Source organism: Diorhabda carinulata, chromosome 2 (assembly GCF_026250575.1).
Source record: "Diorhabda carinulata isolate Delta chromosome 2, icDioCari1.1, whole genome shotgun sequence".
NCBI classification, from domain to species: domain Eukaryota; kingdom Metazoa; phylum Arthropoda; class Insecta; order Coleoptera; family Chrysomelidae; genus Diorhabda; species Diorhabda carinulata.
In genome coordinates this window covers 20,795,495-20,815,388 of record NC_079461.1, presented here as the reverse complement: position 1 = coordinate 20,815,388, position 19,894 = coordinate 20,795,495, and the positions used below count along the sequence as shown (strand labels likewise).

The window sequence follows — 19,894 nt, the reverse complement described above, 5'->3', positions numbered from 1 at the left end:
TTATTGTTGTATTTAAATTTCCAAAAAATATGGTTTCGTCCCTAAGAGGGAAATAAATACAACAACAATATTTTTGAAAATAACACGATTCCAACGTACTATGTTTTTGTTTGTTAAAAATTAGAGGGAACTTACAAAATAAATCAACCACTAAGGTCTTCTGTATATGGAGTAGATTTTCGAAAATAAATATTATGAAAAACGTGGTTGTTTAGTTTATGCCCTCGTAGTAGAAAGCCATGTCCAGGGGGATTGTACATATAATTAAAGTAATTAAGTTAATCTTAACAATAAAAAAAAATCATTTATAAATATAATTACTTACCATGCTAACGTAAGCAGCTGTAAGAATATTACATGTTTTTTTATTTTCAAAAAAATATCTACCTACGCTTAATTAAAATATATAAACTTAAAATTATTAAAAAAAATGAACAAATCGATACGAATAAATAAACACTCGTATGTATAGTACGGTGTTTGTAAAAAAATTACATAACAATTAGGTGAATTTGGAAAAATTACAAAACAATTTGTGGTACAAGAAAATTCAATACGTTTTTTTTTGTCAAAATGGTCTGTACTTTTTTTTGAAAACTACGCGTGTAAAAGCTGCGTTTGAAAATCACACACAATTTACTGAAATTTTTAATAAAACATACGGACAATAAAATGAGTCCCCAAATGCAAATTTTAGGTAAATCACTGATTTTTCAATATAAATTTTACCAAGAAATTGATCTGACAAGAATTTTTCAAAATTATAACCTGGTTGGGCGGGAAGGGGCGGATTTTTGTATTGGTAGTCTGCTAAATAAAAAGTTTTTTATGAATTTTTGAAAAATGATGGAAATTATAAAAAAAATTAAATCAAAGTTATAGAGTAGAAGTTTGAATTTTACATATAAATGGTTCTTTTAAAATTTTCGGTATTATAGACCCTTTAAAAATTATAAAAAGGGAAAAAAGTGATAGTAGAATGAAATAAAAGGAGGAGAATATAATAAAAATGAAAGAATAAATAATTTACGGGTGATCAAAGATAAGGAAATGGAAGGAGGTGAGTTTTTTTAGAGTAAATAACAGTTTATCTCGATTTCTGACAAAACAACAAGTCCTACTGAAAAAAATTAAATAGCAATATTGTAAGTAATAAAAATATCTACAACTTTTTTCAAATAACCTCAAAATTTATGTGAAAAATTGAAATAATCAAGTTTTTGAGGTTATGCGAATTTCAAGCAAAATTAAAAGTCCTATGGAAAAAAGTTTAATAGCAAAGTTGTAGGTAATAGGAATATCTATAACTTTTGTATCTACATTTTTTTCAAATAACCTCGAAATTTATGTAAAGAATTGAAAAAACCAAGTAATTAAAAAATTTTGTTCCTAAAGGGCAAAGTTATTAAAATTGAAATTTTTATTTATTATAAACAATTAAAATATTTCTCTGAAATTATCAATTGATAAAATATCTAAATTTAAAAAAAAAACTCAATTTTTAACGAGTAATGATTTTTTTAAAACCCCAACTTCATAAATATCAATAATAGCAAAAAATTTCAAAAAACCTTATTGGGTGTAAAATTAAAAGTTGTACAACTCTTAATTTCAATTTTTTTTTTTTTAAAACAGAAAAAAATTCTTATCAAATCTATTTAGATGCTTCTGTAAGTTATATTAAAAATTAAAAACTTAACCAGAATTTTCATTTTAAGACTAATTTTCTTGCTCTATAGTTTTTACTAACAATGGATACTATAACACTTACAATTACAGTCTGGTCTTTCGAGCCTTCCATAGCTAATTAGTTTTACCCGGCTCGAAGGACCAGATAGTGTTGTACTGTTATTGAACTAATATAAGAGATCTATTAAAACAATAAATAGTGTAAGGAAAGACTAAGGATACAAGTGAGTCGAGAAAAAGAAAAGTATCAACTATATGAACAAATATTTAAAATTTTGGGTGGACTATTGTGTACGGCATCTACAAAACAAATAATAAAAATCTAATTAAGATATGTGATAGTTAGTAATACGAAAACATCAAAAACATTGTCATCGGTGTGAAAAGAGGAGAACTTTCGAAACTACTAATTCAATTTTAGCAATAAAAAATTAACCGGGAGCTAAGGAACTTATTGTTTTCAATTCCAATGAATTGTTTTTGTGACTTTTCAAACGCTCCAAATAAAACCCGGTAAGTAAGAAAAAAATACACAAATGAAAACCAAATTTTTCACTTCGATTGGCAATTATTCGGAAAGACCTGTGGCTTTGGAAATAATATTGCGTTAAAATTTAAAATTTGTTCCAGAAATATATAAATATTTATATGTACACGATAAGTAACTTTTCGTTAATCCAAAATATGAATACTGGCGCTAAACTCATTTATTTACTATATGTGGTTTGAGAATAATTATTAAGTAAGGTACGAATGAAAATAAGTTGAACCATATTTCGATAATTATAAATAACGAACGAGTTTCCAAAAAAAAAAATAGATACGTACGAAAAAAATATAAATGAATTCCCATTGGTTATGAATTAAACCAAAAAAATGTTATTTAAAGCATATTTTGTATTATTTTAGACCAACTGTGATATAAAAAAAATTTATAAGTAGTTAGCGACATCTATGGATCAAAATAGTTATTAGACTCTAAAGAAAGCTGTATTTAGAGTGAATAACCACGCAACTGTCGACATCTATTAAAAAATAGCGCACATACTAAGGATTAACTTATAAAATAAGTAGAATACAATCATAGGGTCGCCATCTTTTAATAAGTAGATAAACTAACACTGTTTTTCATGAACTATAAACAATTTCAACCAAACATGTCTAAATAACGAGAAGGTTTTGTCAGGGAGCGAATAAAAGTAATAGAACACTGATATGTCTAAACTATTAAAAATAAAAATAACGAAATATCTAAACGTACAATTCCCTGTTCTAGAAGATATCAAATGAAAAAAATTTCAATTAAAACTGTTAACATCTCAATTATTGTGTTTCTAACGAACGAGCTTTTAGCTAACGCCATCTATTGAGAAATAGCTCACATATCACGAATTCATTTTCCAATAAGAGTAAAATATTAGCATATGTGTCGCCACCATTAATCAATAACCAAACTTGAAACTGCTTTACATGAATTTTCAAACAAGGTTACAAATCTCGAAGAAAACAAATAGAAAGATATGTTTGTAATAGTACATAAAATATGCCAAAACTGACTGTACAAGTTATAATATATCGACTGATCTATAAACTAAAAGTTACATGTTCAAGAAATTATTAAATGGCGAGAATTAGAAAACAAAAACTTCCATTCAAATTACCAAAACGTTCGGAAAACAACGTAAGTTGTATTCAGATTGATCATATATGAAAATGAGTATATAAAAAGTCTTATATGAAGAAAAATTTGAGCGAAAATTTCAAATATTCTGTTCCGACCGGACGGATTCTTTTGGCGTAATTAGCGACATCTATCGTTCGATAGACAAAATATTAGAACAGAAAATGTCGGAAGAGCAAAAGAAATTATCATTAAACATTTAAAATGTTATGTATCGATCTAACAGGTCATTTTTAGCACAGTTGTCGCCATCTATCGATATATAGTCGAACTAAAACCGATAATACAAAAAAAAAATATCTGAAAAGCATGAAAGTTCTGTACATATTCGATATAGTAGAGTTGAATGTTCTAGAAACGGTTAAATTGTTAAAAAGTATGATTCGTTAGATCAAATGAATAATTTTTGGCATAGCTATTGCCATCTATCGATTACTGGTCAAACTAAAACCGATATTAACGGATTCTAACAGAAATATTCTAAAAGTTCGAAAGTTGTATTCATATCGAGGCCAGTACAATATTAGATGTTTTAGAAACCATTAAATTAAGCAGAAATTCATTAAAAAACATCATTCAACATCTCAAACTTTATGTTTGGATAGGACGGGTCAATTTTCGCGAAGCTATTTTCCTCAATCGATAGGTAATCAAAGTAAACCGATATTAACGGATTTCAACAAAAAAATATTTTAAACGTACGTAATTTCCGTTCATATAAAACTTGTAGAAAATTGAATGTTGTAGAAACCATCATTCAAGAGCTTAATGTTGTTTGGTTTGTAGTTAAACTATCAGAAAAAATCCTAAAAGCATGAAATTTGTGTTAGAATGAGTGTGGATGAAGTTGCTGTTTAATGGTAAATTAGAAATGCTATGAGGTAGATTCTGAATTAATTGTATAGTAAATAATGGATTTTTAACGAAATATGGTTCAACTATCCGTTCATTTTCAATAATGGCACAACTTTGATTCTTTCAATTTGTCTTTAAGTAAAAATAGCATGTAAATTATTGTTTTTTTCTTTTTTGAAAGAACAAGTGAATCTAAATGAAAAAATAATGAGCTAAAAAAAATAAATATAAAAAAGACTAATTCTAAATATTAAGTACTTCATATTTAAATATGATTGCGAAACGTTTTTTTCTTTTTCTATGTAAAAATAAGTCTTTTTGTTTTTTTTTTAAATAATATTAAATAAAAGATGGCAATCGAGAGATCAAAAATAGGAAGGATATAAACAAGGAGAGTATTTGTTATTGGCACAAACGTCTCAAACCACATATAAAGCTCGATAGTCGAATAGAATCACGTTAGCAACTTAAATATTAAAAAAAAACTCAATTATTTCCATAATAAAGAAAATATTAGATTTTTCTTTTTAAATAATTCGAGTTGTACGTGCTTTCACTGGACATTAATACAAAGAAGTAGCTGAAAACACTTAAATTGAAGCTAAAAGCCATTCCTCATATAAAAAAAATTACATTTCCTATAAAAATGTGAATAAATTCGCGTTTTCTAATGTAGAAAAATAAACAATTTCAAGTTATTCAATTGCACTGGATCAATACTTTCACCAAATATCAGTTTCGACAGAAATCAAAATATTTCCAGACATTTTCCATTAAATACAAAATATTAGCCCGGAACTAGCGAAGTGGGTCTTTCCCAAACTCAGTCATTGTTACGATTTTTGTGTTTAGACATCTTCAGATCCTCAAATGAAGACAGATGACCACCGTTTTAAAAATTGGGCCAATAATGTCTCAAGTGAATCAAAAAGTAAAAAAGTAAGCATGAGATTCATTCTGAAATAGAGGTACCACTCAGTGATCAGTAAATTGTTGAAGTTGAATCTCAGCATCAGACAATCAAGATTTTCAGCACAAAAAGAAGAAGAAAAATAATTTTAAATAGTCCTGCCAATGGTATTGAGCTCAACTTTCTTGTAACCTCCAAAGTGTTGAAAATTCCCAATTTGCGTTGAGACTTTTGGAAACAAAAAGCTCAAATGGATATGGAGATATGAAACATAAAGTTCGAATAAAGAAAAAGGTAGCAGCATGTATCAAAATATAATTAATCCGGCTTCAGGTACATGTTTTGAAGGAAATATGTGCCTGGCAACAAATTCATTCTTCCCATAAACGAAAAGTTGTTAGAAGTTAAAATTAAAAAGCGGTTTTAATTCTGGTTATATACTATTTTTAGCTATTATCATATCTGGTAAGTTAAACATAAGCCGTGTGAACATCACCAACGGTCCCAAAACTCCAACTTAGATTTCCTTGCTAATTGCCTCCCCTCCTTTTGTAGCTATGCCACTGTGGGTCATTGCTTAAATAAACTTTACTAAAAATAAGATTTTTTTCTGCATTTTCTGCATTCCGGGTTTGCCTACCTCACCAGTTATGTAATGGAGAAGTCACTTTACCGGTTACGGGTTGGAATGAATTTCATAACGAATGAAAAATGTCTGGAAAGAAGCTGCCTGATTGGATAAAAATACTATATCAATGTCATATAACTGTTTATTATTACTTAGAATTTATCAAAAATATAATTTACTACAAACCCGGTAATAAAATTTTGTTTCATGACAAAGATTAAGGAAGATATTAAGTGAAAGTTGCGCGTTGCCGATCTATTAATAATTTAATATTTTCACTATAAGAAATTTGTTCAATTTTTGGATCGGCGACTGTTTTTGTTTTTTTTATCGAATAAAGAAATAGCCTCTAGTTCGAATACGAACAATTATTTTAAATATCTCTTATTAACAGCTACCCCGACAAACTAAAATAAATAAAGCTGTCTCAAAACATTAATTTGTTCCTCGAATTAAAGTGGAAAAAATATATATATATGTATGTATAAAGTAAATAATAAAAAAATAAAACAAAGGAGTAAAAATACGATGTATACCGTATCACTAATTAATATTCTTAAAAAAATAGATAATCGTTTATATGGAGATGAAGAATATGATGATGCCGTTTTGTACGAAAGTGTATGTACAGATAGCAGAATATACTATCACTGCTATTGTGGCTGACCTGGATTGTGAGGCAAATTCGTAGGTCCCCCCTGTAAAACAAAAAAATAATCAACAATATAAAAAATAACAAAAAAAACACACTACAAAATGATACATTGAGGAATCAAAGGAACAGAATACATTGTTGCTAAACTTCCAGAGGAAAGTCACGGAAAAGATAACTAAAGAAGAAGACAAAAAGTAGAAGATGATAAACAAACGCGTCAGCAAAAAACCAGAAATACGGAAAACAAGAGAAGGCCGAACTTGTACTGTCGAAGATAGAAGACAAGAAACGAGACACAACAGTTACCGAGCAAGACCTGCAGGTTCCTGAAGAGACTGTGCCTGAACAATTAGCTTACGTTGTTGAAGAAGTTCCAGAAGAAGTCCAAGTCACGTAAGAGGTGACTAAAAGAAGAGGATAGTAAAGTAACGCGTCATCAAAGAACAAAAAACAAGACCAAAATTGTTACTGTCGAAGAAGAAGGCAATAATCAGGAAACAACAGTTGACATGCAAAGTTCCTGACTGTATAACCAATTTACGTTGTTGAAGACCTTCAAGAGGAAGCAAGTCACAGAAGTCGTGACTGAAAGAGACAAAAAGAAGAGGTCAATAAAGAAACGCGTCAAAGAAAAATAAAACCAAAATTGTTACTGTCGAAGAAGAAAACAAGAAACCAGACACAACAATTACTGTACAAGAACTGCAGGTTTCTGAAGAGACTGTTCCTGTATAACCAGGTTAAGTTATTGAAGAAGTTCTAAGTCAGGTGAATAAAAAAGGAGACAAAAAGAAAAAGGTGATAAAGAATAATTTGGTACTAATCACCAAAGATGGAAGAGAAAAAAACGAAAAGTTAGAAATGTATAATGCGAGCTTTGAGAACATCAACATGAAGATAAATATTGAGAAGAAAACAAAGACAATGATTCGAAGTGACAACTAGAACTATTCAAATACTGAAAGATGAAATAATCAAAGGGAACAACACGGATTATGAACAATACCTTTCTCGTAAAGGATGGTGATAAAAACATGAATCACAAGATAAAAACAAAGAAAAAAATTAGATAACAAAATGAAATATCTAATGAAGATAAAAAGTGAAACGAGATTAGAAAAATTAGAAATAATATATACAAAAAGAAAACAAAACCAAAGTACAGATAAATACTTCAAGTATGTTACAGACATAAAAGAAAACAAAACGGTTAGTTAGAAGAGTATAAGAAGCATAATCAGGAACAAAGGAAAACAAAGAAAAACATTATATGAAGAAGATAAAAGTGGAAAAAATAAAAACTCTAAATGGAATGGAATAAGATAGAAAATAATGAAGAAAAGCATAGAGAAGAAATAGTTTCAATATGAATACAAATAAGAAAAAAAACAAAAGTAATTATTAGAAGTAATGACAAAAAAGTAAATTGGAAGAATTTTTATACTGGAAAATAAAAGAATCATGGACGAAATAAAGGGAGAATAGAAAACTATCAAGAGTAGTCGTATCCCAAACTCATTTTTCGAGCAAAAATATAGATCAAAACATAAAAACATAGATAGAGAAAATTATTACTGGAAAATCAATAAAATGTAAGGGATGAAAGAACGAAGAAGTGAAAAATCAATGAAATGGAGGAAAGAATGAAGAAATGATAAAAAATTAATTGAGAAACAATTTTCAGTACTTTGGAAGAAAGAATTTTTGTTAACTTACAGGTAACGTGGGGTAATGAGGCGTAGAGAGCATGTGATGAGGTCCTGGACCCAATTTTGGCCCGTCTTCTGCTTTTTCTTCTTCTCGCCTTTTTAAACAAGCTGCTTTGGGATTGAGATTCCTCTCTAGAAATTAAATCGTACATTAGATTATGAACTAATTTATGAAATATTGATTTACCTCTAACTTGCTGTTCCAAGGTCATAATCACCTCGACAGCCATATTCAAAATTCCGAGTTTGGTCTGTGGTTTGTCGGTTTTTAGATGCGCCATGCACATTCTACCCAATTCTTTTAGAGCTTCGTTTATATCGCGAATTCTTATCCTAGAAAAAAAATAGATTCGAATCGAAATTAGATATAAGATTCATCATTTCTATAAATTATATGGGAAAGTTGTCAACATCTCCAAATAATTCAATAACAAATATGAAAATAAAATAAACACTCTGTAGCTGCAATTTTTATTCGAATTCTATTGTTAAAAATTTACTTGCAAGTACCAGTATTTCCAACCAATTTGACAGATAAAGTACTGTCTATTTGGTGATGTTGATTTATATATATTATACATATTATTAAAGAATCAAATATCATATTACATAACCTACAAATTATTATTGGTCATAGATGAAAATAGATTTATTAATATCAAAAGAAGTTTGAATAACAAAGGGTTCCTTTTTAATAAGTTAACAGTATAAATATCTCATTTTTAATATCATTTTGATTATATTTTAATGAAACTTCAACTACATCACATAGATATCACATCACACATCACATAGATTGTAAGATTGAGGTTAGGACTGCTAACTGTACATATTCTTGCTTATAGAATTCTTACAATAAAAAAATCATCAATCCAACAAATAGATCGAATGGTGCGACTTCTTTCACTGCTAACCATGTCAGTGTAGCCCTAGATATGAATACCATCACCAATCCACTACCAGAGGCATACCTTGGAAGTTTTTCGCATAAATAAACTACTACTGGTAGTCTTTCAAGTCGAAATGATCTCTGATTATCTATAATGGTACTATTTGTTGTATTGAGACAAACAAAAACTTAAAATCAAAGTTATTTCGATGTCAAAGCATTTATTGCTTGGATTTCTTTGGAGAAGAAAAAAAAATTCAATCACATCACATAGATACAATGTTGGATTGAGGTTAGGACTGCTAACTGTACATATTCTTCCTTGGATATCTTTGGAGGATTCTTACGACAAAAAAATCAACCATTCCAACAAATAGAGCTTTTGGTATGACTTATTGTTGCACTAAGTCAACAAGGATGACTTTGTTCATTTATCCCCACGTCAAATCAACTCTCGATATGAGTTCAATTACTGATTCACTACCATAGATATACCTTGGGAGTATATCCCATTGGCAAACTACTATTGGTGGTATTTCTAGTCGAAATGAAGTCCAATTATCTATAGTGGTACTGTTTGACTTGCTGGGGTTGTCAAAAGCCCCAAGACGAAGTTTTCCCATTATCATATCATGTTTATTATTGATAGTTGTTTACACAATCAACGGGAAGCTAAACGTCTATGGCTCGTCTTTTTAAATATTTCCCTTTTGGAATTATTTTAATAATCTAGAAAAGGACACTGAATATTTGTACCACTTGTTTTTGTCGATTAATCAATATATTAATTGTAACATACAAAGCAAAATTGAATTATGGGCGTTAATTATAAAATATTAGTCAAAAAATTTATTATTTGGAATAATATAGTTGATGTTGATGATTTTTTTATAACAATATATAAATAATTCTCTATAGGATCGATGGTAGTTATTAAATATTTTGATATGATATTTGATTCTAACTGTATAAAAGCACCGAAGATGGCTGCAGCGTTCTGGAAATGAAAAGGAAGATGAAGCATGAAACACATACAAGAATATAGGCCAAAACATAACCCTTCAGAATATTAAAGCAATTACGAGTTCGTACATAAGGTTTTCATCCCTTTTCTAGTCGAGCTGTTTCGCAAAAAAAATTTGCATTCGTCTTTTTGCGAAAAGCTACGATATATTTGAAGAAAATTGTGTACGAACCCGAAAAGAACACAAAAAAACATACACAAAAAAAAATAAAAAATGTCCCACCTTTCCCTTGCATTATTAGCCTGCCTCCTTTCTTTTTCCCTTTGGGCTTTAATATCAGGATCTAAATCACCTTCCTCTGTTTCATCGGCACTGGAACAACTGTTGGCAAGTTTAAAAAAATCCCCTCCGATATGGGTGCATTGAAATCACAAGATATGAGCAGAATTTTTTTTGACACATATCGAAGGATGGCTATTCAAATTTTTGCTTTAACAATGAAGAAAAACACAAGTATTCACGATTAAAATTAATTTTTTTTTTACTTTCATTCGGTTGAGATTCATTTTTCCAATATGATTGAGGTTATATTAGTGTTGAAGGCCATTAAGATTTATTATGGATGACCAAGCAGTTTAGTTTTTGAAGTATGGCAACAAAAAATCATTAGATTCCAAATCAGGACTATTTGGTTAATGACACATTGACTAGACTTCATTTTTGGTTAAAAATTTTTTTGATTGATGAGCGATCAAAATGTTTCATTATAATGAAAAATAATTCCCTTGATGTTTTTCGAATTTTTCCAGTGGAAAATAAATGGTTGTGTATCATTCATAGTTCACAGGAAATGCCAAAGAAATAGCCCAACATTTGTTTCTTCATCAAATTTTTGTTTAAAAAAATGTATATGTTGTATTTTGTTGGCTATAATCATATTATTGCTTAAAGGTACTTCTATATTACAATCAGACACATGCCTCTAGGCACACTCAAAAATGGTTTGTCATGTGACCCTAGTCCTATTAGTGCTCCAATATATCTTAATGCCTGAACCTGTCACATAACTGGTGCTCAAAATGACTCAATATAAGTATCTATCAATACTAGTCTTCAAAGATGTCTTAATATCAGAATCTGTCAATACAAGTGCTCAAAGTCGCCTCATTATCAAAATCTGTCAATATAAATGCTCAGAAATGCAAATTATGTCACATAACTAGTCATACTAGTTCTCAAAGATGCCTCAATATCAGGATATGTTACATGATTATCTTATTTGATCAGTTCAAGCAAGGCATCGATGTTTTAGGCACTTTGACGGATTTTTAATGGCATTACAGTCAACATTTGTTACAGTTCTGTAGAAGAAGACTTCATCGCTACGTATTATATCAAGTTCATAGTCTTGTTGTCATAATTCATATCGAAAGTTATGAAAAATAATTGGAAAAAAGTGATTTCAAAATTTTTTGGTTGAGGTTATGTTTCCACCGGAAGTATGAGTAACAGTTAGAAATAATCGGTGTTGCCAAGGCTAAAAATATAAATAGCAACCTTCGATATATATTTAACAGCAATTTTACAAGTATGTAATTGTGATTTCAGATTTCAGATTTTAAGAAATAAAATAAAAGTAAACCGATTCAAAATTGCAACCCCAATAACAGCGTTTTTGAAATAGAGGACTAGGTGTAATAGGCCCATATTCAATGTGTTCACATAACAAAAAAATATATCAAAGAATGAATCACAAAAAAATTTTTATTTTTTCACAATCACATATCCAAATAAACGAGAAAGTTGAAAATATTTCATTTTTTGCAATTCATAATATTCTACAACATGCTGTTGGCCAAAATCCCAAAAACGAATGTTACGACAATTGTATTTATATCTATATTTGAAAAATGAAAAAAAAAAACTGGAATACATAAGATAATTTCCATAGGAAATGTTGGACAATTCCGTAACATTAGTAATGCGAATATGGGCCTTATTTAAAGTTTTAAATAATAGGAAATGTTTTTCAAGGTGAAGGATATTTGTTTACACACACATATTTCAAGTATACAATTTAATAAGAAAAAAATTAAAAAAATATCCACCAAATCCCCATCATTACAAAATATTGTGATTTTAAGCCACTTAATCACTATAACTAATGATATAATTGAGAAAATAACATGAAATTGATTATCTTTTATTCCAAGAATTCTATTTAACCCCAAGGGGTCACATATTGAATTTTTTCCTTCAAAAGCAAAATGATGTTCAACAAAAATCAATATATTCAGTTTTTTTTTATTTCTATATTATTTATATATTATATATATTATATTTATATATTATATAATAAAAAAACATTCCGAAAAGTTTTCAAGAGTAAATTGTGAGAACATTACAACTTTAGAAATGGTCCTTCGAGTCTGGTACTGTCTAAAAATTACTTAATAGATATATATGTATTGCTTATGAACTCGTCCACCGACACAGATTGTGAAGCTGGTCCTGTTCGATTATTCGGCATTCTTTTATATAGTTTTCATAAGTTATTCACATGATATTGCCACTGTTTTCATACTATTTATTAAAACGCATTTTTGTTTGTTTACAGATTCTAGAACCCGAATTATCTAACAAGCCGTTGGATATAAATAAACAATAATTTAGCAGCCAAAGTCAATAAATAATCTGATGTAGGGGAAATTAAAAGTAAACGGTGTATTTGAATAAATTAGTGATGGTGTTTAGAGAATAATTTAGTGTATTTACTTCAAGAAATGGTCCTTCGAGCCTGGTAATCCCTAAACTATTGTCTTATATTTTTACCTCTCATTAAAATTAAGTTAGAAAAATAAATTTGGGTATAAAATGGCTCGAAACTTGGCTACTTTTCACAGAATTTTATCCCAGTCCAGTCGGTAACTTTCCACACAAGGAGAGGAAATTCAATAAAAAATCCATATAATTAGTTTATTTAACATTTTAATTAGATAGAACTAAATTTTAGAGAATTTTCAAGTATAAATGATGCTCAATACTAATCACAAAGATACTTGTTTCGACTAACAGTTTAAGAAATGGTCCTTCGAGCCTGGTAAAGATGAAAAAATAGATACAAAGCATACAATCCAAAGTAATGGCATTAAAAAGGAAACTATATCGTACCATTTGGATATTATTCTAAGGAAATAGGACAAAAATTATGTAATGAAAGGAATTTATAGGAAAAAACTTCACTGGGACCTTTCTACCCCCTAAATTTAGGAATAAAATAGTTTGAAACTTAACATCTTCCATTTCACAGAATTTTACTGCAACCCAGTCGATATTTTATTTAATTTTCCACACAACCAAGGGAATTCTATAAAAAATTAATATTTTTATTTTATTTTATCAAATTTTAATTATATAGAACAGAATTATAGAGTTTTCAAAAATAACGTGTGGAAGTTTTTGATAAAAATATTAAAGACCAAAACTAAAAATCATTTTTCCTACTAGCGGTTTAATAAATGGTCCTTCGAGCCTGGAATTTCAAATGATTGCAACATGTAGATGATAGTAAGGTGAAAATATAAAAATAATAGGAAATTAATGCCAAAATGAGTATTGGTATTGAAAAAAAAACAACATGTGTGTGTTGAAACAAGGTTGCAAGTGAAAAAGGAAATTGGAATAAAAGAGATTGATATACGTGTATATATATTTAAAAGAAAATTTATTATTTTGTTTCTACATACCGTTCACGAACATTGTTGGCCTGTCTACGCTCTTTCTCGCGTATGGCCTTGTTGTTGGGGTCGTCAATTTCGTCTTCATCGGTATTACTTAAACAATTATCAACACTTTCGAGATTCATATAAAAACATATCTCTCAACATATCACAACGGCAACATTACAAAAATAAGTCACCAAAATTTTCATATCTATTATTAATTTGATATTTATTATATAAATATTTATTATATAAATATGAATATAAATAAATGGCAGTTATTTGTTGTACTGTTGTACTATTGTACTGAAAAAATAGCTCACAAAGTCACTTTAATTATTATCGAATGAAAACAAATTGTTTTGGTTTCAAATTAAGTTCGAAATCAAATCAAATATTTTTGTCAATGTTTCCGCTGTACAAATAATATCAAATTTTGGGAAAAAATCATTGAAAGAATAAAACTTACTATCTCCTCGACCTTTTTGTAGATTTTGGAGGGGGGCCACTGGTTGAATTTGGTTGTACTAAACTTTCTACTGAACTGGATGGTTTCGTATCCATATCTGGCGGTTCTTTACGTTTTTCTGTATAAATAAATGAAATATTCCATTTTCAACAATCAATTATTATAAATATAAAAACTTTTTTGTTTCCTGTATCCTCATTTTTCTCGTATTAGATCTATTGTTTATTGTATAGAACAAAAAGACCTACCGAACAAAACTTGACCTCAAATTTTTATTATCAATTGTTTTACTTAGGCCTCCCCGTATAATAAACACAGAAAACTCAACTATAAACAATATATATAAAATAAATATTTCTTTTTGTTTTAATTAAATTAAATTTTTATATAAAATCCGATTAGCAAATCCAGAAATCATTGAAAATACTTAGATATCATTAGAAACTAATTAAGAAGAAGAAAAACTATAAATCATTAGAAATTTAATTATAAAGAAACAGTTGGAGATCTAGAAAAAAATAATAAATTATGTTTATTATAAATATTTAGATAATTAATGAAGAAATACCAGACATCACTAGAAATTAATTCTAGTGAAAATCAAAATTCTTTAAAATAATTAGAAACTGTTAAGAAATAAAGAAAACTATTAAATATCATTAGAAATCTTCTGTAGTGATTAGATATCATTAAATAAAACTTTTGTTTATTATAAATATTTAGATTACTGTTAGAAATTCCAGACATCATTAGAAACTTAACTAATCGTTAAAAATCATTAGAAATTATGTATCGAAAAACCTATTTACTATAAGTATTTAGAAATGATTATTAGAAATTGTTTAAAATTGTAGATAACATTAGAAATTAATTGAAAGAATTTTAAATCATTAAGAATATAGTTATATAAATCTTCATATGTCATTAAAAATTAATATAAATATCTTTGTAATCAAAATGAAATGAGTAAAAATCCATAAAAACAATTGAGAACTCAATTGTATTGGAATTATATAAAAAATCATCAAAAATCATTAGAAAGTGATTAAAAGGAAATCATTAGCTATCAATTTAACGGGAATCATTAGAAATTTGTAGAAATCCCTAAAAACGGCAAATCAAATTTCTACAATTCCAAAAAAATAATTGGAAGTTGTTTGAGTTCCATAAAAACTATTGTAAGTCTTTAGAAAGTAATTAAAAACAAATCATTAACTATCAATTTAACGGAAAACATTATAAATTTGTAGAAGTTCTCAAAAATTAAATTACTATAAAAGCGTAAAAATAATTGGAAGTTGTCTGAATTCCATAAAAACGATTGTAAATCATTTAAAAGTAATTAAAGGGAAATCATTAGCTGTCAATTTAATGGGAATCATTATAAATTTGTAGAAATCTTCAAAAATGGCAAATCAAATTACTAAAAATCCATAAAAATAATTTGAAGTTGTTTGAAACCCCCCAAAACTATTGTGAGTCATTAAAAAGTTATTAAAAGGAAATCATTAAATACCAATTTAACATCATTAGAAATTTGTGAAAATCCTCAAGAATGGTATGATCAACAATCAAATTACTACAAATCTATCAAAAGTAACTAGAAATTATCTGAAATTGATCAAAAATGATTTGATATAGAATCAAATTAGTAGAAACCTATAAAAGTATTTGGAAATTGTTTGAAATCCATAAAAATCTATTGGAAATTATTAGAAATTTTGGAAAGTGATTGGAAATCGTAAATACTTTTCTTTATATTAATTATAAATCAATTAATGAGAAAAATAAGTACCTTCCAATTTAATGGGAATCATTAAAACTTTCGAAAATCCCAGAAATAACTACAAAACGAGAAAAATAATTAGAAGCTTTAAATCATATCAAAATAATTGTAAAAAATTATTGAAAATTGAAGATATCATTAGAAATTCTTGGAAACCACAGGATCAAAGATCAAATAATTACAAATCCATAGAAATATAATTAGAAATAACTAGCAATCTGATCATTAGAAATAAATGTAAAAGTCATTAAATATCATTAAGAGCCAATGAAATTAATAAATACCATGGAATCTATAGATTCGATACCGTAGAAGACATAAGGATAAAATAAGTAGGGAAAAAATTATTTTAAATAATTTATTTCTTCTTCTTCTTCTTCACTTTCATTACAATTAATAATACATTGGTCGCTGCAGACCCTCCAAAATTGGAGATTCAACCAAGCGTTGCTGATTCGGAAGTAAAACTCTTCCACTAGGTCTAACTAAGATGTTTCAAGGAGTATTAATGAAAGTTTGACATTTATAAAGGGTGAGTGTCAGTTATTTTACATTTTATAAATATTCGTAACGCAATTTAAACAAATACTTACTCGTGTTGTACGTGGGCCGTTCAACTTTAATACTATCGTTTAGATGAGCTTCGGCGGGTGGCGCCGGATATCCGAGTTGTGTCATTTGATGGGCGGGAAGTTGTCCGACTAATCCTAAAGGTTCCGCGTGGTTCCTCAATACATTTATCGCGTCGTCTAATCTCTCTTCCATTCTAGTACCCTGCAATTATGTACAAACAATCAAACATACATCCAGAATAGGCAGATATTCAATAAAAGTCTTTCGAAAAGCAATGGAAAACTATCTGGGAACTTTGTTAGTGGTACTTCCCGCGGAATTTTACAGGAAGTGATTGCATAATGTAGTTTTACATCAGTACAGCTCTAGTTTCTTTGGGAACCGTGAAATAATAAAAGATCAAGTGCAGCTGCAATATATTCCCCAATCGAGGTTTAAACCTACCTGTATACCGTCCAAATGTTTGGCTTAATGGTTCTTTTTCTATTTTATAATTTTCTAATTCAATCGGTTTATAAATAAATGAGAAGAGTATACCAAAGAAACATAAAAATACTGACTTACCGTTGCTTCGGAATGATCCCTAAGGAAACCTATAGCATCGTCTAAACGTTGTGCTTCTGGTGCAGGAGGCTTCATCACACAAAAACAAAAAAAAGTCATGCAAAAATAAATAAAAAATGATAAAGTCTGGATGGAAAATGTATCAAATTGATATAAGACACATTATCCTCTTTCCTTCCTTATGCAAGGTGTCACAAAAGAAAGTTCACATTAAAAAAAAAACAATTTCGAAAAAAGTTTATTGGACAAAATTTTCATTTTATATTAGGAAAGTCTATAGACAGTCCATAGGTGTTAAATTGGGACTGACTGGAAGGCAATTTATGTCACCTCTCCTGGAGATCAATTTACCAGGAAAAATTTGTGTTAGAGATTCTCTTGGACATGTTGTTCCTTCTGCTGGAGTCATCTTCTTCGGTTATAACCACAAATTTTTTGCAGTTCAGTCTAACATTTGCACCTAACGCTCTGAATTCACCATAACTGTGCGTTTCATCTTTCATATTCAAAAAAGTGATTTTTTCATCAAACGAGGAAGTATTAGCATACATCGATTGTGGAAATAAAAAGGGTGATTACTAATAAGAAGGGTTGAAAAAAATTGGAAAATTGATAGAAAAAATACTTAAGAAAAACATTAAATTGGAGGAATAATCTATCGAAAACTATTCATGCAGCCCTTGTAGGTTATTTTGAAATAGAAAAAAACTTTATAGATGCAAAACTTTCCAAGTAAAATTTTTTGTCCAATTTTATATGAAAAGTAGAGATTTTTTCAAGGAAAGTTCAATATATTTAATTGAAAATAACCAAGTTCTGGGTCAGTTTTTACTGTAAAAAAACTAGATATTTCATTTGAAATTGTACAAGCACAGTATGAAATAGAAACAAACATCTTGTCATGGAAATTTCACAAGTTTCAAGTGATTTTTCCTAGCAAAGAAGGTACAAGTCTATAAGGTCACTTTAGGCGAATGTAGGAGTTTCTGATTGCTTGTAACATGTTCATTGAGATTAAAATGAGCTTCATCTGTTGGAAAGAGCTCAATCATCTGGTCAAGCTTCTAACCAGCACCCAAAAGCTTCATTTCTAGGATTTTGTAAGGATTGTCGCCTCAAATCTTTGTGTCAAATGCGAAATAATAGATAAGTCAGGCTCGTCACGAACATTTCGAGTAAGATCGTCTACATTTTCGATCTAGGATCGTCCGTATTTAGGTTTATCCGGTGTTGATTAAGTCTCTTCAAACTTTTCGACCCATTTTCCAAACAATCGAGCGCCTCGCGCGACGTCTAAGTGACGAACATCGCAAAATTTTCTAACAGGCTCGTCACGAATATTTCGAGTAAGATTGTCTACGTTTTCGACCTAGGATCGTCCGTATTTAGGTTTATCCGGTGTTGATTTATTCTCTTCAAACGTTTCGACCCATTTTCCAAACAATGGAGTGCCTCACGCAACGTTTAAGTGACGACATCGTCAAATTTTCTAACAGGCTCGTCACGAACATTTCGAGTAAGACGTTTTCGGCTGTTCTAGAAGATCTTGGATGCCAGAGCCAGGGTACCGATTGAGATACCGCCCGCGCCCCACCGAATAGCTGCGTTTACGAGATAAGCAATACAGAGGTGAATTTTCTTTTGGGACACCTTGTATATGGTTAACAAAAAAAAATTCGGTAAAACAAATAAAAACAACAAAAGCATTACTAAAGAAAGGACATTGTTAACATTAGAAACGTAAAGTGCTCTACGACTATTTATTAAAAAAAGTTATAATCACTCAAAGTATGAAGAAAAAAATTTTAGATGTTTCTCTAAACACTATTCAAAAAAATTTCGCTCACCATGTGTATTCCCTGAGGAGCTACAGTAGTATTTACACTAACGGCTTGTGTATAATGAGGCGAATGCGGGGTACTGTGATTTGTTAACCATCCGGCAGGATTTATGGGAGGCGGTGAACTGACTGGTGTAGATGGTGCCGAACTGTAGCTACTCGCGCTAGCCTGTTCGGCTGGTGTGTATAACTGTAACGATATCAACTTATTTGTATAAAATGGTCCTTCGAGCCGGTAAATTGTACGCCAAATTAATTATTTACATAAATATTTTTAAAAAACTTTTAAAACTTTAAGACTTTAAAAAAAAAATATTATCCTTATTACTTACTCCTCCTAGTCCTTTATTAACTACTGCGTCGTTGTTGGGTGGTCCAAAAGGTGCATTGGGTCCGGCTAAGGTAGTTGCGGTGGGTGTACCGTTAGGCCTTAACGAAGACATAGGCGGTAAACCTCCTGGCGGTTCTGTTTCCGGTATAAGTCCGAAGGCTTCGTAGGTTTGGTATGTATATGAGGCGGGCCATTCGCTACCCCCGGTGCCGCCCCCTGCTGTCGGGGAGGGACCGCTGCCACCCACACCGGGATTAGGCGTTCCATCAGTCGCTAGGTAATAGGAGTTCGCTCCTGGTGATGTGTATCGGGGAGATTCGTGGAATTCGTCGGATCCGTACTGAAACAAAAAATTTTTTTGGTATTTTTTTTATACACTGGCAGACATTTTTAATGACCACATTGATTTTGGCAACATCTTTAATGTCAATTGTAACCGCTACAGTCTACTAGTTTGTTTACAAAAATAATTTACGTTGGTGCCTCAACACTCTTCATCGGGCAAAATTTCTATCCAAAGAGCATCCTCTTGAGGTCTGAGAACAGAAAAGTATCTCTGGGAACCAAATCTCTTAAATACCGTGGATGCTAAAACAATTCTAATCTAAATACATGCAATTTGGTTATC

General features: G+C 29.7%; 1 protein-coding gene across 12 annotated transcripts in view; it reads right to left on the bottom strand.

The window, feature by feature from the left end:
- Nucleotides 1–4,540: 4,540 nt before the first annotated feature.
- Nucleotides 4,541–19,894, bottom strand: part of LOC130890819 (protein daughterless) — a 53,100-nt gene continuing 37,746 nt past the window's right edge. For 3 of the 12 annotated variants that reach the window (XM_057795160.1, XM_057795162.1, XM_057795172.1), the window contains 10 exons: nucleotides 19,268–19,606; nucleotides 18,943–19,125; nucleotides 17,096–17,164; nucleotides 16,552–16,732; nucleotides 14,173–14,290; nucleotides 13,728–13,832; nucleotides 10,264–10,362; nucleotides 8,315–8,460; nucleotides 8,135–8,259; nucleotides 4,541–6,461 (listed from right to left, as the gene is read on the bottom strand). In XM_057795160.1, coding sequence (XP_057651143.1) covers nucleotides 6,417–6,461; nucleotides 8,135–8,259; nucleotides 8,315–8,460; nucleotides 10,264–10,362; nucleotides 13,728–13,832; nucleotides 14,173–14,290; nucleotides 16,552–16,732; nucleotides 17,096–17,164; nucleotides 18,943–19,125; nucleotides 19,268–19,606 — 1,410 coding nt within the window. In that variant the 3' untranslated portion in view covers nucleotides 4,541–6,416. The remainder of the gene's footprint in view (nucleotides 6,462–8,134; nucleotides 8,260–8,314; nucleotides 8,461–10,263; nucleotides 10,363–13,727; nucleotides 13,833–14,172; nucleotides 14,291–16,551; nucleotides 16,733–17,095; nucleotides 17,165–18,942; nucleotides 19,126–19,267; nucleotides 19,607–19,894) is intronic. The other 9 variants (XM_057795165.1, XM_057795168.1, XM_057795161.1 and 6 more) reach the window with 8 other exon arrangements.